This window comes from Eutrigla gurnardus, assembly GCF_963514095.1.
Source record: "Eutrigla gurnardus genome assembly, chromosome: 23".
Lineage (NCBI taxonomy): Eukaryota > Metazoa > Chordata > Actinopteri > Perciformes > Triglidae > Eutrigla > Eutrigla gurnardus.
This window is the reverse complement of record NC_139934.1, coordinates 12,143,734-12,160,579: the sequence shown is the minus strand read 5'-3', so window position 1 is coordinate 12,160,579 and position 16,846 is coordinate 12,143,734. Positions and strand designations below refer to the sequence as shown.

At 41.6% G+C, this 16,846-nt stretch overlaps 1 protein-coding gene across 14 annotated transcripts in view; it reads right to left on the bottom strand.

The window, feature by feature from the left end:
- The window catches only part of camk2d1 (calcium/calmodulin-dependent protein kinase (CaM kinase) II delta 1), a gene marked incomplete at its 3' end in the record, with an annotated part of 57,751 nt that overhangs the window by 12,379 nt on the left and 28,526 nt on the right, over nucleotides 1–16,846 (bottom strand). For 2 of the 14 annotated variants that reach the window (XM_084002646.1, XM_084002648.1), the window contains exons 4-13: nucleotides 16,182–16,236; nucleotides 14,711–14,776; nucleotides 12,526–12,598; nucleotides 7,407–7,509; nucleotides 6,212–6,295; nucleotides 5,064–5,158; nucleotides 4,263–4,385; nucleotides 4,093–4,176; nucleotides 3,915–3,957; nucleotides 2,099–2,136 (exon numbers count right to left, since the gene is read on the bottom strand). In XM_084002646.1, coding sequence (XP_083858772.1) covers nucleotides 2,099–2,136; nucleotides 3,915–3,957; nucleotides 4,093–4,176; nucleotides 4,263–4,385; nucleotides 5,064–5,158; nucleotides 6,212–6,295; nucleotides 7,407–7,509; nucleotides 12,526–12,598; nucleotides 14,711–14,776; nucleotides 16,182–16,236 — 764 coding nt within the window. Of the gene's footprint in view, nucleotides 1–187; nucleotides 248–646; nucleotides 680–2,098; nucleotides 2,140–3,914; nucleotides 3,958–4,092; nucleotides 4,177–4,262; nucleotides 4,386–5,063; nucleotides 5,159–6,211; nucleotides 6,296–7,406; nucleotides 7,510–11,089; nucleotides 11,163–12,525; nucleotides 12,599–14,710; nucleotides 14,777–16,181; nucleotides 16,237–16,846 lie in introns of all 14 variants that reach the window. The other 12 variants (XM_084002653.1, XM_084002655.1, XM_084002654.1 and 9 more) reach the window with 9 other exon arrangements.

Here is a 16,846-nt window from a genome sequence, read left to right as displayed (position 1 = left end):
AGTGCATGTGGGCAGCTCATGTTACACAACCACTAAAGACATCTGTGGTTTTAAGCTTTATGGAAAAAAAAAATCACCATGGACAATAAAATGATAAAGTAGCTGTGTGATCGGGGAAGAAAGCCTGGACAGTTGGATTGCTAGACAGAGACGGGCATGCAAGCATGCAGGCAGCGAGACAGTGTACCAGAGACGGAGTGGGGACAGGCTCTTTGGGACTGGTGACCACATTGGCCTTGTTGTTGATCTGGAGTGACAGAGTGGACAGACAGGTAGACAGACGGGACAGGGCAGAAGTGACAGAACTTAGTGTTCGAAACAATCGCTCTTCAAGCTGCTGCTGTGGAGGGAATGTTGCGTTCAAGTGTCCATCACACTATCAAACATGTGAGACAGTCCAGCTTCAGGCTTTGGGTTGAACTGATTCATAAAAGCCCAAGAGACTACCAGGAAAACGTCAAGAACTTTGAAGGGAGAACCTGGAAGAAGAGCTATACTTCCCTCCATATCGACATTCAGTGCCTCCCCGGTCTTTAATAGCTTTGTGGGGGAATTTAAATAAAAGGGGTTTTCTACTGCTAACTAACTAACTAACTACTGCAGGTTTCTATCTGGCTCAGCAGCTGGCTAGCAGGTTCAGGCCTACCCTCAAATGTTCGATACCATCAGTCTTCCTTTTCTGCATTGAGCAGCCACAACACAACAAGAGAAACAATTAACCTGTGCTACACACACATCGACACACACACACGCACACACACTTGTGGTGACACTATGTATCAGATCAGCCCTTCTTATATCATTACACAGATGATTGGCCATCAGCCCCCGAAGAGCTCTAGCTTCAATGCACTACATTTACCATCAACACTGACGGGACATCCACGTAAACGGTGGCGAGTTTTACCTTCAAGAGTTGGTGGGATGGAAAACTTTGTTTTGGATTTAAAAGGTGATGTGGGTAACTAGCATGAGAACAAGTAATTATATTGATTAAAAGTCAAATAAAAAGGACATCCAGCAACAGGAGCTCATCAACAACAAAAGAAACGCACTAATCAGGTGCGCTTGATTAAAAGGGAAATGAGCCTTTGACAAAAGGACTTCAAGATGAGGCAGCGGGATTCTCAGGGTTGCAAATGTCAAATGGAATGATTAGGAATTGCCCATCAAAGCCTTTTAGCCGAGTGTTTGGTAAGTTTTATTTTGTTTCTGTCCACTTTGAATGAAGTGTGTTTTACGGTGAATGAACAAGGCAGTTAGCTTGTCTTCAGTGTAAAACTGAAACTTGAATTCAGTTTTTTGAGTCTACAAACATCATACGTGTAATGTGAGCTGGAACTTGAAAATGTGAAGGAAGGTTTAACGGAGGAAACATTTAGGTTACTACGGCAACAACAGCCCTGCCTCGTGGTTGTTTCCTCGAGGGACTATCATGACGGAGTGAAGAAATAAAGCTGGAGAGAAATAGTAGAGGGACCTCAGCAACCCAGGGAGTAGGGATGACATCACACACGTGGTGAAAGACGATCAGCTGTGATTGGTCGGGGACGTTTAGTGTGTCATGTCACGGCCAAGTCTCAACATGACTCTATGACTCTATAATCACCTACTCTGACAAAGTGACCGTCGTACCGACACAATCACTTGCAGTCTGAATCAGGCATGAGAGGAAAAAAGCTCAAGGGCTGATTGTGATGGGGAAGAGTCTGGCTCATCAACATCTTAAACAAGGGTGAAATTGAGTTACAGATTTAGAAGCAGAGTCTCTCTCTCCCTCTCTCCCTGGAATCATAATGTAATCATCCGTTATTAGTTTCCTATGGTTTCCTCAGCACAGACAACAGATGTTCCTCCTCCTCTCACACAGACTGACAAGAAAGAGAGGGATAATTATTGGGAACCTCGGCCGAGACAAATTCACTGATGCAACTTGAGCTCCTATTTTTAAACCAGAGCAGTATTAAAGTGCCGCTCGAGCTCACTGACTGCAAACACTGTTCAAAGAACAACCTGCTGGGATGCAGCGTGATGCATTTCAGTGCAAGCAATAAAAAAAACAGAGAAGTGTGAAGAGCGACGGGGGAGCTGAACTTACTTTGACGCCATCCGTTTTTTTGTTCAGCAGGCTCTTGGCTACTGTTGGGAAAACAGAAAACAATGCGTGAACATCGGTCGCAATCAGATCCATCTGATGAGACAGTAGGACGCTGTGAGCGGCGCTGAGCATTCAAAGCAGCAGAGTCCAGGAGTCTGACCCCTTCAGCTTCTCTTTCTCGTCCTCTGCACACTTGTCTTAGCTCAAACATGCTACAGAAAGACTTTTAGAATTTTCGCCCCGCATGTTATTAAGGCAAGTTTATTCGCTTGATCATTTGTATTTATTCACCAACAACGTTTCATCAATCATGGATGAAATAACCAGCAGTGCTGCTTTTACATGTGGAAGTCCCAGATACGCCGGGAAACCAAACTCCGTCCTGTCTGGGTTCATCACAGCATCCAGCGGTGCTCGGTGGATTTCACCAAGCTATATTTACTGTATCTAGCAAGACTGAACCCAAAATAAAAGATTTAGCTGTGATTAACTGCAATAAACGGATAAAAGGGATGCTGAAGTAATAACATAATGACGCCGGTTTGTGAAAAGTCTGAAGTCATGCTTTGTGAGGTCTATCAGCAAGAAGACAAGCAAACAACTTTTAAAATGCTTGTTTTCTGAATGGAGTTTGGATCGATGGGTGCTAGGCTATGCTAACATTGTAGCTGCAAATGTTGCATAAATCGCCTTAATCGTGTTGTGTCTTTGCATTGACTTTGTATGCAATCATTGTGAACACAGCATGGAGTAAGCGAGGAGTGAGCTGAAATGATGCGTCTTTGGGGTGCCGGTTTACATGCAAAGACAATGTGAGACACAAACAGATGATTGGTGGTGGCAAGAAAGCATGAGGTGACGTACAAACTCTAAAATAGGCGGGTGTTTATCGGCAAGAGTTATTTGCATTGACATGAAATATCTATTAGCAGCCACATTGGAGGAACATTTTAAGGAAAAAAATAATATACCGACTGTAATACCAGTACAGCGCATACTAATTTATCTTATCAGGTGGGTTTTTGTGTTTAGCCATAGCCATGACTTAAAACTAGCTTAATCATCATCAGTTTTTAAATGTCATTTTTGATTAATCAAACTCCTAGTCACCAAAAATCACATCAACAGAGGCTTTAAACAGGGAGATGTTCAATATAATGTTACTAATTAAACTGTAGGGACATTCACTGTCCAGACTGTTCCTTCCTAAAAACTCCTATGTATATACTTTCTATACAATTGGAATTTTGAAATATAAAATGCATTTTTTCCTCCAACATGGCCACCGATGGATGCACTGTCAGTATACTGGTGCTTTAGTGGACGTGCATGCCTCAATACCAAACGTCATTGTGAAGACGAACTCTTACCTTACACACGAGTTACCACACAAGAAGGGGAAGGAAGGAAAAACAAGTCATAATGTGGCCAACAGACAGCTTAACGTGTACAAATATAAAACGAATGTGAATAATACAAATGTAGCCGTCTTAACCGTCATTTGTCATAAAGAGAAATACCAATAATGTTCGACTCGGTTTGACAACTTTGCCCTTTAAACGGGACGTGAAGATGGGGCGGCATTGATCCGTCTGCTCAGTCAGTCTGAACAACTGAAGAAGCTTATTGGTCTCAAAGGGCAGCCAGCTGCATTTAGAAGGGCAGCATTTAAAAGAATCCCTAAATACAAAATAAAGACACATGTCCAGGTAAAACCTGCCATCAGGGCCTAGAAAGACTGCATGTAGCAGATCTTGTAAGGGACCAGTATCAGGCACAACAAGAAGGCCATCAATCTTCATTGGTTCAGTCCTACCTGAGAAGTTGCGAGTAGCCAGCATAGTAGTCAGGATAGCACCCTAGGGAGACGCACACAAAGGTGAATGATTATTAGTCAGTATTATCATTTTTGGAGTGTTTCTGAGAAACATCTCTCTTAACTTTCACATCAGAGTTGAATGCAGCATCATCAACATGTGCCTGTTGTCACTTGCCTTGAGTTTCCTTCTTGCGTTGAATTTCTTCAGGCACTCCACGGTCTCCTGTCTGTGCATCATGGACGCCACGGTGGAGCGTTGCTGTAAACACAGAGGAAGAAATGTTCTGTTCTGCCTTCACTGCGTCTGGAGATGACTGAGAGTGCGAGTGTGTGCGAGACGCCTACGCAGATCCAGGGGTGTTTGAGTGCGTCTGTGGCCGTGACCCTCTTGGCTGGATTGATGGTCAGCATCTTGTTGATCAGGTCTTTGGCCTCCGGAGTCACCGTGTCCCACTCAGGGGAAGGGAACTGTTCCAGAAATGACAGCACAGAAACTCTTGTACACTATGTGTGCTAACTAACTCACATGTCACAATGCGAGTGAAAAATTCATTTATTATTAGGCAGATGAATGGATTATGTCCGTTTATGATATAAGGTGTGTATGATAAATAGAGCCCGAGCATATGGCCTAACGCCCACATTTAAATTGTATTCCTGTTATTTCCCTTTTATTCCCATAAACTCATGTTAACTCATGTTATTCAATGGCTTTAAAGTCAATTATGTTTCATATTTGCTTCCATATTAATTCCCTTGAAATGTTTCCATTTTGAAAATTCACAGAATTTTGTGACACTAAGTATAACAAAATAATAAGCCAGTAGTAATAAAGCTGTATTCTAACATGTACCATTGTCTATGTATTTTAGAGTTTTTACCAGGATTTCTTTAAAGGCTTTCAGTTTCAACGCCGTGGAGCTTCATTACACTCGTTTCAACTTCAGAGCACCCAAAACCTTTTCTTTGTACATAATAATATAATTTCATTAAGGCAACTTAGAGGATGACGGCGTTAAAGAGAGATACTTCAGGAAGAAAGAGTCCACCCCAATTATATGAATTGTGTGTATGCTTTGTCGACACTGCTCAGACATTCACGCCAATAAAGTTAAGTGAAATTGAGAGTGTCAACATAAGACTCACATCATAAGCTCCAGCTTTAATCTGCTGGTAGAGTCTGTGCTGGTCCTCGTCCCAGAATGGAGGGTATCCCACCAGGAGGATGTAGAGGATCACGCCTAGACACACACATTGAACACACACACATTTATGACATCTAAATAAAGAAAAGCGTGGTAACAGTAACAGTAAGCGCTTGTAAGAGAAGGAGGATTTTGATTGGCTAGCCGGTTGCCAGGAAAACATGAAAGGGGCTTCATGTGACGACAAACACAACACCGCCTATTGTTTCTGTGAGTCAGCACAGGTGTGTTATATGGAGTGTGTGTTCAGTGTTTGTCAATGAGCGTCTGCAGTGATTAATGCAGGGTTGCAGGTTGGAGCGCTCTGTGGTTCAGTACGCACCGTTTATCAAATCTAAATCATATCTAAATGTTGCTTCCACAACAGATCCACAATGACAAAGACATAAAATATAATAGGAAACCATCAATGAAAACTGATATTGTTTTCTAGATGCAGTTGCAGTTTTTATTTATTTATTTTTTAACAGTGGTTTAATAATTTTACTGTGAGGTTACCCCTTGTTGGTATTTAACACTCTTCCCACAAGGAAATAGGATTTCATCGTGGATCGCGATATGAAACAATAAGTGTATTGCGGTGAATTTCTGTCTAGCTCGCTATCATGGTACAGAAGTGAAAAATAGAGCCCTTCAGGAATCATCATTAAGAACACAATGTTGTTGGTTTTTTATAGTTTACTTAATATTATTTTTATCTGTCCTCTAGGATCTCCAGGATGTGTTCCATCTGTGCAATAAAATGTGTTTCTCAACATAATGCGAGGTAAAGTCATTCCAGTGCGTTCTGAGTTTGAGGCATATTTTGATGATTATCAGGACAACACCATGAATCACATTTATTTTAGGCAGGCCAATTGTAACATGAAATTTTCATATCTCCCCATGCCGACTGCGACTTCTACAACACAATTTCCCTCGGGGTGAATAAAGTTTTATCTCATCTTCAAACAACAAAGCATAAAACGTGATTTTGTGAAGTGCTTTCTTTTGAAGCAGTCCCTTTGATAATCTCCAGGGAAGGCCTCTGATTGGCTGCTCCACAACCCCCTAATTAAAAACAAATCAACAGTTAGCTCAGAGTCTCACCACAGGCCCACATGTCCACCGGCTTGCCGTAGGGATCTTTCCTCAGCACCTCTGGAGACAGGTATCCTGGTGTACCGGCAAAACCTGGAACACACCACACAGAACGACCCCTCTATTTTAAGAAAAGCTCTGACAACGCCACACATTTCTAACTTGTTGAGCCTGACGCCGAATCCAGCGCCTGCTGTACATCGAAGTCAATCAAAAGCTTGTTCGGACCCTCTCCTAAAAACAAAACATGTCACGGTGGCTAAGGATCCCGTAAAGTCGAGTTTATGAGCCGAGGTTAACAAGCCCCAAGGAGAACTTTGGTGGGTGTGTAGTTTGGCTCGTGACCAGTAACATGCAGCCTACTTAAAAAAAACTAGCAGGAGGCCCTGTAGTACAAGTCCTGCGCCTCATCATCAGAACACAAAGTGAACTGGTTCCAGATGGAGGCTTGGGTCGGGGGAATACACCAATTATGTCTCTGTTCTACAGGGAACACGGAGCAGAAATAGGCCTGAAATTTATCCAGTTGAAAGAGCCGAGAGCAGTGGCACACCTAGTGCCTTTAGATAGCTGCACACGGCTTTGACGGGAAAGTGGCATATTTGAAGATGTTCATTGGATTGTTGTTTGAATCGAACTAGAACTAGGACAAAAACCTCCATTGTTTTCTACAAAATCGGCTCAGAAAGAACTTTCTGAAGAAAAGTGCACAAATGCTACAGTGTTAACTGAGAGATGATTAAACATTTAGATTAGTCGGAAATTGGATTTGTGCATCAGCAAAATCCCCGAGAGGAAACAGAATGATTATTATGTTTTTGAAGTGGTTTTGGTTATTGGATATTTATGAAAAATATGTGTACAGGCGTGGTGTTTTCCAGTGTTTTCGTGGAAGAAAACGGTACGACTATTGCATGAATATGAAGCATGCTGATGACATCTTCACAAAAAGTTGGTTTCCTCAACCAACAGCCCGTTTGGAGTTCATTAACCCTTTAACCCCGTATATGATGGAAAACCAGTGGGGGAAATGTTTACGCCCCCTCTCTCGCCTGAAGAAAAAGAGTTGTGCAGATGACCTCAAACGTGACTATTTCTGGCATTTCTGAGTACACATAATTACATAATAGTATGATGCAATAAAAAGAGTGAAAAAACGAATAGCATTCATGAAAACGTCATCCAGAAAGTGGTGTGTACTCACCGAACCATGCCTGCTGCTCTCCCTGCACCTCGATAGCCAGGCCAAAATCTGCCAGCTTCACTGCTGCCCCCTTCAACTTGCTGGCTAGGAGTAAATTCTCTGGCTTGGAGTAAAGAGACACATAGAAAAAACGTTCAGTACCGTTCAGCACACATACAGTGATATCATTGTGAAATGAAAATAAACTTTGACTGGTTAAGATTTTCTTGAGAGCATTAGGATACCTTACATATTGGACTCAAAGTATCCCACATCTTGAAAAGCAGTGTACAACCGATGGTCATTAACCGAGCACTATATCCCATCATGCATTGCGCTGAAGGAAAATTGTCCAACAGACTAAGGGAGAGCATCTTCATCGAGACAAATCCATGAAAATAAATGGCCACAAAGTACTTTTAAATCAAATTATTTTTCCCTAGAATACACTTATTGCCTCCACATCGACAACGACAGCGATTTCGGACACAACCAAAGTCACGACTGAACCCGAACGTAATCATAAAGCAGTGAAGGCTTCAGCAAGCGCATTTTGAAGAACATCTGTTAGTTCAAATGTACAAAGAAACACTGATAATCAAATACAAACCATATAAATGATCAAATTCTGATAAATGATAATATATATATATATATATATATATGCATGCTGCACTTTTCCTCCCCTCTCTTCCTGCTGCTTTCCCGGGTTTTAATTCCTCTGATTCCCCTCCCACATGGATACACTTCAAAAACATTGCAAATTTACTCAACATATTTGTCAGTTGTGTCTAAACAGAGAGCGAGACGAGCAAACACACAAAGAGATTAGCTCTATAGAAAACAGCAGAGGAGCAGAATCCCTCGTAGCAACTTTTTAATAGTACTTGATGCTTCAATTCTAGAAAGCATCAGATGAAAACAATTTAATTCATCAGTCAATGTTCATATTTCAAATAGGAATCACCAGAGACCCCACGATGCGATATTATCACGATGCTTGTGTCACGATATGATCATATTGTGATATGGCCAGTATTTAAGATACTGCAGACAGCTGTTTCTTGCCTTGCTTCTCTACTGATTTTGCTGTAGTGACGTCATTGTGTAGAGTGCAGTTATTTCGGGCAACTGTGGTTGCCCAATTAATTTTTGTCCTTTGCTATGTGAGTCACAGCTCTAGATGTAGTACACAACTATCAAAATCAAATAATCAGCTTTTTTTTTTTTTTTAAATCACACAGAATGTACCATATGGATGAAAGGTGTCAACACCTGCTGATGAGTCACTGCTTCCAAGATCACTGACAAACCCACGTTATAATGTCTTTTTCTGGCAGAAAAGCAGCCGCTCTGAGCGCTATTAAAAACGTTTCTATGACAACCATATATCACAACACTAACCTCTGTTGTATGATAGACTAACATCAAGCCCTTAGCTTTTATGAACCAGTTGGTTCATAATTTGTTTAATACGCTCAGTCCTTATTGGGAACAATTGAAAAAAAAAGCCCTTACTGAAGCCTTCGTATCGGCATATTGCTCTGTGTATTCCCCTTGACAATATTTGCCGTCACACGAACACAACGACTGGGCTTTCCATATCAGATTGATCAGGATTCAGGCTCCCTCCTTGCTGCTGGTGTGTAACGGCTGTAATTGGATTCTGTGTAATATGCAAGTCATGTAAATAGAATTACTGGCCGCCTAAACCAGGCTGGGCTTCTGCTTCAGTCTGAAAGATTAATGACGAAGTCATACACTGCACTTTTGGCCAAAATGTTGCACACAAACAACTTCTTCCTGAGGTTTTAATATCTCAGATTAGCTGACAAGTTCAAGTGGGCATTACTGGGATTTTCTTGCAATTATAGCAACATTTTGTGAATTAAAAAAAATACTGATTTCCCATTCAAAGTGTGTTAGAGGTCATGGAACGTCTTAACATGTATCTTCAAGCTCCACAGCTGAAGAGTTTTAAAAGTTAGAAAACAAAAATAAATCTGAGGGTGTGGAGTTAGAAAGAAGTGAGTTTACCACTGGCCACAACAAGCACAACACCTGGAGTTTATATGTTCGCCTGCTGCTTTTGTGTTATTCATGAGCTGAAGACAATTTTCCACTCTGGTGAATATATGACGGCAGATGCTGCAGCCGGTAGCTCGTACGTTTAGCTTTTATCTATGTGTTGATTTTCCATGTTTATTACTGCAGAATTTATAGCATTTCACAGAATGCACTCATCAGCTTCACAAGAACTCTTTTAAAGCAGCTATGCATTAAACTCCTGGGCGGATTTTGGTGTTTGTGTGTTTAAGACTCCTCAAAACCCTTATCTTCAGAAACGAAATCCCATGAATACACACACTATTTGGCAAACAGTGTTTTCCATGGTGCCTCTGCTCCGCAGCTCGATGATTTGTGTTGGTTGTATTTGTTTTGCCTTTGTGGTTCTGCACCGAGCCGTGGCAGCTGCCTGGCAACGGCCAATCAGAGGACGCAGTCGACGAATGCAAAAACGGAGCTCATTATCACTGCGTATCAAGCAAACCACAGACACACCTGCTTCATTTGAGTAGCAAATCAGAGCTTTAGGGAGCAAACCACAGAGAGAAAAAGCAACATGAGAGACGGAGGCCATGTTCACAAATGGTTCGATAGCATTTCACCATAATGAGACATTTGACCTCACTTAAGGGCATCCAAATAGCCATAGTAAGTGAACCATGAGGCCATATTCCATGTATATCCTTAAATAAACACTTTTATGACCCAGTTACAAGATGCTGTTAGGGTACATCAACTGACTCTTATTACTGGAAGGTTATATACCTTCCTGGAGGTATGTATCTCTCAAAATGCCTAAACCTGCCACTGGAAACAGAGGAAGTTGCATTTAGCGAGAACATAAATTCAGAAATCCAGCAAGATAACTGTATGTAGCAAAACTGTTTTCAGTGGCTTTTGGCCATTAGAAGCTTTATTCTTCTTCTTTTGTGCATTAATGCATTTTCAGATTGACTGATTACTTAAAAACACTAAACATCGAAACACAGATGCTCAACAAACCTATCATATGTCCTACTCTATAAATAATACTCTTTGCATTTCTAAAGAAATTATTTTTTATTATTAGTCTTGTAACCGGACGACTGCATATTTACACCTTTCTATAAGTAATGCAGAGGCAAGTGTCTGCTTAGTGTAAGTGAGAAGCTGATAATATATGGAAACATGACTCTGGAAGATATAAGCCAACGTCTCTTAAGTTGTGTCCAAAAGCACTCACTCATTCATTGCTCCCCGTGTAATGATACATCTATGTACATCAATAGGTCTAGAGCTTTTATTGTGAAAGATAAGAAAGATATTTTCATGTATTTGTCATTTTTCTCTTCAGTGCAATGCATGATTGTCTTTAGGGTAGAATAATTCCCCCGTGCCATCAGTGTATGGATGTGTCAACGGGTGAATGTTGACAGTAGTCGGACTAGAAAAGCACTGTAGAAAACTCAGGTCCACATACAGTAGAGTGAGTAGTGAGTGATTTCAGACACAGCCCAAGGGAAGTGGGAAAGTTAAGGTGTAATGTGATTTTGAAGAGCAGAGTTGCATCAGCGTAGAGGTGGAAGAGAAGACGACACATACGGAGGACGGGAGAAGCCATGTTGTGTTAGGAAAAGATCTACACAGCGTCGACTTACCTTGAGGTCGCGGTGGACCACGCCCATCTGGTGGCAGTGGAGCACAGCCTCTAGGATCTGCTGAATGCAATGACTGCATGCAAACACCAGGGGGTCATGGGTTAGTGACAAGCCACCACTCACTGTCTGTGGCTGTGAGCTCGCTTTGACACTCGGCGAGCTGTTGGCCATGTTAGCGATGTGGCAAAGTGACCCTCACCAGCAGCCATGACGAGGGGCAAAATGGACCACTTAATGTTCAAGATCTTTACACGGTCACCGACTCATGTTTGCTGTTGTAACTTTGTCTATTGATGTGACAACACGGCCAATTCTCTTCCCGAGTCTCAAAACAGAAGTGGTGTTAGCTCCTGGCCGGCTGGAGGCTGGGGCCCGAGAGACTGAGGAGGAAGACACAGGAGCTGGAGGAAGGTGTGCTGGGTCCCTGTTACCGGTTCTCAGTAATTAGTCAACAGCGTTGAAGAGTTTGCAGGTTTTGTTCTTTCAAAGCACCAAATCGAAAATGACTGAGATTTTGTGTGTTTTGGTTTTGGAAGCCTGTTGTCGTCTCACCTGCTGCAGTACCGCTCTCCACCTGAACTGTTACTGATGCATGACGGGGGGGCTGTTCTAAAAGAAAAGTCTTATTAACCTCAGCTTAATGTGATATATGGTTGAAGATATGAAGTTATATATCAAAGAAATCACATAAAGTAATAGGCTCAAGTATAGGGTATATCATATTACTGCAACCCATGAACATTTGTAATTTATTCATTATTATTTTTTACTTGAAGATTAATGTGAAGTTCCATGTTTAATCAACTATTATTCCATTACTTTTTATGCCATTTTTGAAGTGTTGTGTAGGCGGACGCACAGCCTCTTTGAAATGTTTGATTGATCTAATAATTGATTTACATTACGTTGACATACTGTAATGTTGCTTGGTGACAGCGGGGGTGCTTTTGGTTGGGATAATTAACCCAAAACTGCAGTAGAAGGATAATTAGGAGTACAAAGTATCATCCATTTATATACACAGGTATCTAAAGTCACCACTCATTCTTCCTCCTCCTCCTCTTCCTCCTCCCCTCTCTCAGGTGACAGCCTCTCAGTGGCTGTTTTGGACAGATGCTACATGCACTTTGTGCCCTGGCATACAGGAGGGGCAGGCCATGATGGGGATCTACAGGCACCCCCCCTGACACTACACGACCTACCGCCTCCTCTCCAGTCAACCTACCCACAATGCCCTGCAGCAGTCGGGATATTAAAGCACTCCTGTCAAGTGGCGGTGTGTGAGGGTGACTGGTGGAGGAGGGGGTGTGGTTTGGGAGGAGGCGGCGCTCAGTGAAAGGTTAATTGGTCGATTGATCAGGCAGTGGAGGAGCGAGCAAGGTGCCACAGGTGGGCAGGCCGTTGTCTTTTAGCCGTTACTGTCGTCACTTACTAACCTTAAGGTCCCTGTGCACTATGCCATTCATGTGGCAATGATTTACACTTTCTAGAATCTGCTGTATGCAGTGACTGTGGAGGAGAGAGACACCAGGCCAGAAGCAAAAGAGGAGAGGAAGAGGGAGAACAGGTAAATGTCAGGAAACAAAAAGGAACAGGCTGACAGAACACACGTGAAATTACAACACCTGATTGACAAAGGAAAACGTTTTAAAGGAATAGTTCAACATTCTGGTAAAATATGATTTTTTGCTTTCTTTTCAAGAGTGAGACGGGAGGATCGATGTCAATGTCACGTCTAAGTACGGAGCTGGAGTCGGATGTATGTTAGCCTAGTTTAGCATAAAGGCTGGAAGCAGAGGGATGCGACCAGCAGGGCGATTTAGGTGCTGAAACTATTAACAATTTATTTATGCAGCATCTCCAGCTGTAATGCAGGTTTTTCAGATGCAGTTTTGTTTTGGTCCCAAACCTGGCAACCTCACAGTTACAATTCTGATTGAGATTCTGAGTCAGCGCACCCAGCTGTTGGAAGACGACGAAGAAATGAAACACTTTTGTCACCCTAAAACCACAAATTGTATACCCTTCAGTTAATCTGTACAAAAATGATAGCTTAATCTGTGAGTTGTACATCTGTTGGTATATGACTAGCTGGTTCCCTCTGCTTCCAGTCTTTATGCTAAGCTAAGGTAACCACATCAGTACTTACAGACTGAAACAGCATTTCCAGAGGATCTTTCAGACGTATTTTCAAGTGAACCAGGATAGACAGGCAGGACGTAATGTTGGGAGAAATATAATTTGATGGCTTGAAGGAACAACCTTCTGTAGCTCTGTGCCACTAAAAATTGCTGATTGACTCCTGGATGGATGGCATGGCATTATTTGTTGGTATTGGTTGGCTAGGTGATTTAAGAATGCGTCATATTTTGTTTTCCAGGATGAAAAAAATAATTTTGAAAAATTCTGAAATATGTAGTCACATTGTCGGTTGCCGTTTGTAAACGCAGCATTCAAGCAAGCTGGAGAGAGACTGAAGACGGGGACCGGCACTGTCAATCACAAGAATAAAATTTTACTTTTTTAATGCTTAACGACAGTTACGCCGTATTTGCACAAACAAATTAATTCCCACCTCCACACAAAGGAAGGTGATGGATGTTTAATGAATGCAGCCCAAGGCACACTTCATCTGGCTGTGGCCTGCCTGCTCTCTCTGTGAGCCTTGGTAAGTGAGAAAGTGTGGTCGTTTGACCCGAGAACGAGAACGGACTGAACACCCTGCTTATTGGCTGGAGGCTACACGTCTATGTCGGACGAAAACGCTCTTTGCTGATGTCCAGAAGTCCCGGACACAGCAAAAGAAAGATTATTTTTGTCTCTGTATACATTGTTTTTCATGAAATTTTTGCATATTAATTAATTATACCTTTAACACACAAATATCAGCTTGATATCACTCTTGGAAAGAAAGCACATTATTGAACTGTTTCTTTAAGCAATCAAATTAGACATAAATAAAAAAAATACAAAGGACTCATGCATTTTTTTTCATCTTTGGTGCCATTTCAGATGTCATTTAAAAAAAATATATATACATATATTTACAAATCAATAAAATCCACTACAAAACAGAATCCAGATCCTTAATAAAAACAATCATGAAGGCGACATGAAAAGAGTTACGACTCTTGCTGAAAAATCCTGCCACTGCCATGCCAAGTGAAAGTTAAAATTCAATGAAGAAAAAAAAAATCTTCAAAATGATTAAAACCTGATTTTAAATGAACCTTTAATAGAAATGCTCTGGGTGAGGCTGCTTTGCTGTACAAAATCCATCGGACAGGGTTCTTTTTTTGAGTGGATTTCTAAGAGTCACAGGGTGAAATTGGGGAAAGTAGATCCATATTCAAAGGTGGAACAAGAAACGCAGGACAGGTTTGACTATAAAAGACATATTAAAGGCAGCACAGCAGGAAACACGTATGCACTGCATAGTAAGGAGGGATTGTATTTTCTTGTGTATGATAAAAATTCACATACACGCTGGTAACATGCAATGTCATGGTTCACATGATTTTGGTCTGTAGTGCGTATCTGCTTTAATATGCCTTTGATGCCAAACTAGACACAATGGGTTTCACATCACATTTACACAGTAAATCTGGAAACAACACTGACCTGGCATCGGCTTCGCTGTAGTACTCCCTGGCAACAATGTCCTCAAACAACTCGCCACCAGTAACTCTGGAGGAGAGAGGAAGGAAGTGACAACGAGAAAGAGAAAGTTGGACAGAAAATGAAGTGACGTGTAAAATCACAGATGTTCATTTCTGCATCTGGAGAGGGAGGAGAAAATAAAAGGGTTTGATAACATTGCACACTAACAAATCCCACCCAGAAGACATTCTGTTTTTTCACAGACCAACTGGGTCAAAAGAGGGCCCGGACAGGGAAATCACTGCAATACATTTCAGCAGATATGGTCATACGGTATGTGGACATTGTTTATTCAGCTGGAAGAGGTTTCCATGTCTTTCCATGAGGTTATGGATAAAAGCCAGAGAGCATTTCCTGAGCGGGCAGTGGTGATTTGAATATCTACAGTAGAATGGAGGTGCTGTGATAATCAAGCTCTTTGCATGACGCCTCAAAAGGACAAGTTAATGTACATTAGATAACCTCAGGTTAAGTTGAGACAGTTCTTTTTATCAGGTGCAAACACGTGTTTATATCATGGAGGTTAAATGGGACATGATGCTGTTAACGGTTTTATTTCAATGTTTAAATATCTGGGACTTTTTCTCCTTGTAGAGGTATTTATTTGAATTCCCGGGTTAGATGCACTTCAGCCAAAACTCTGGGATTTAGTTACTTTTTTAAAACGTAGGCCAGTCAATTCACTTAAAACATGGAGAACGACTTGGAGGATATTTTGAGGGTTTCCATGGCCTGTGGAAAACATCACCGCTCTGATGATTCCTCCGGGATTTCCATATTACGCATTTAATGACTTTGGTGTCACTGTTGGCAATCGCTCAGCAGCTGAGTGACTCAAACATGGAGTGTATTCTGGTTTCATCTGATCCAGCTTGTTCTCCCAATCTGTTATGATGCTTTGACTTCCCCAATAAATATAGTTAAAAAACCTTTGAGACATAATCTATTCACTCCCTCCTCCTTTCATGGCTCGTTTGCCCTGTAATCCTTCCAGGAAAGTTTTCACAGTGAGTTGTCTTTTAGCCAAGAAAAGAAGACCTGCTATTCTTGTTTATTGCCCTTAGTCAGATTATTAGCATTTGGTAAGCATTTGAAGTCATTTCCTGCATTTGGCTGACAATAGACAGGAGGCAGGAGGAGATGGTAAGTTATGGAGGGTGAAGAGAAGGAGGGAGAGATTTTACTGTTACAGAGGAAGCCGAAGATATAATGGTTACAATAGCGAAGAAGTGATTTCTTCATCAACAAATGGGATATATAGGATGTAAACGAGTCTGATGACTCTTACAGGTATGTAGGCATTCATAAATAAGCAGCATCTGATTGGCAGCTGTGGCAGAGTGCGAATGTGGCACGCGTTTAATCATGCAGTGTTTCCTGTTAGTGTCGGAAATGTGCATAAAATGTGAAAAATAAAAAATCTTGCACTTACAAGTCAAACACCAGATAGTGGAATCCTTCCTCTGATATGCTGTCGTGGAGCCGCACTGTGAGCGACAGAAGAAAAAGGTTATTCAATTATGTTTTATGCCACTCAGCCGCATCAGGCAACCCGCCACACTGGCAGTACGAATAAAACTATAATCATGTTGCAAATCGCACTTGAGGGATACAGACTGGGGATGTTGTCTGCGCACAAATAAACAACAAAATCAAAACTTTACATGTGGAGAGGGAAGGATTGGTTGCAGGTGTGTGCATGAGTGAGCAACTCTGTCTGTCCACGACTTATTTATGGCTACGTGCTCAAGGACCTTCTGTGTTTGTAGTGATTCACAATTAAGCCTGCTGACACCTCACCCACTAGCTACTCTTAACCCGACTCTCTGCTGCCACTCCAAGCATAAAAAAGTCCATTTCCGGAGTGGCTTACATCACACCAATTTTTCAGTATGTCTTTGATTAAACTCAGGTAATAACTCGGGTATCAGTTGTCTTTTAAAGTCAAATCTTTATTCTACTGAGGTTACGACATTTTTTCAGGATTTATACAAACTTCCCTGTTTGTAGACGGAAGTTGCCATGAAACCATATTTAAATATCCACATGAATGTAGATAAGGTATTGGTTGACATGATAGGCTGTTAAATGTTTGCA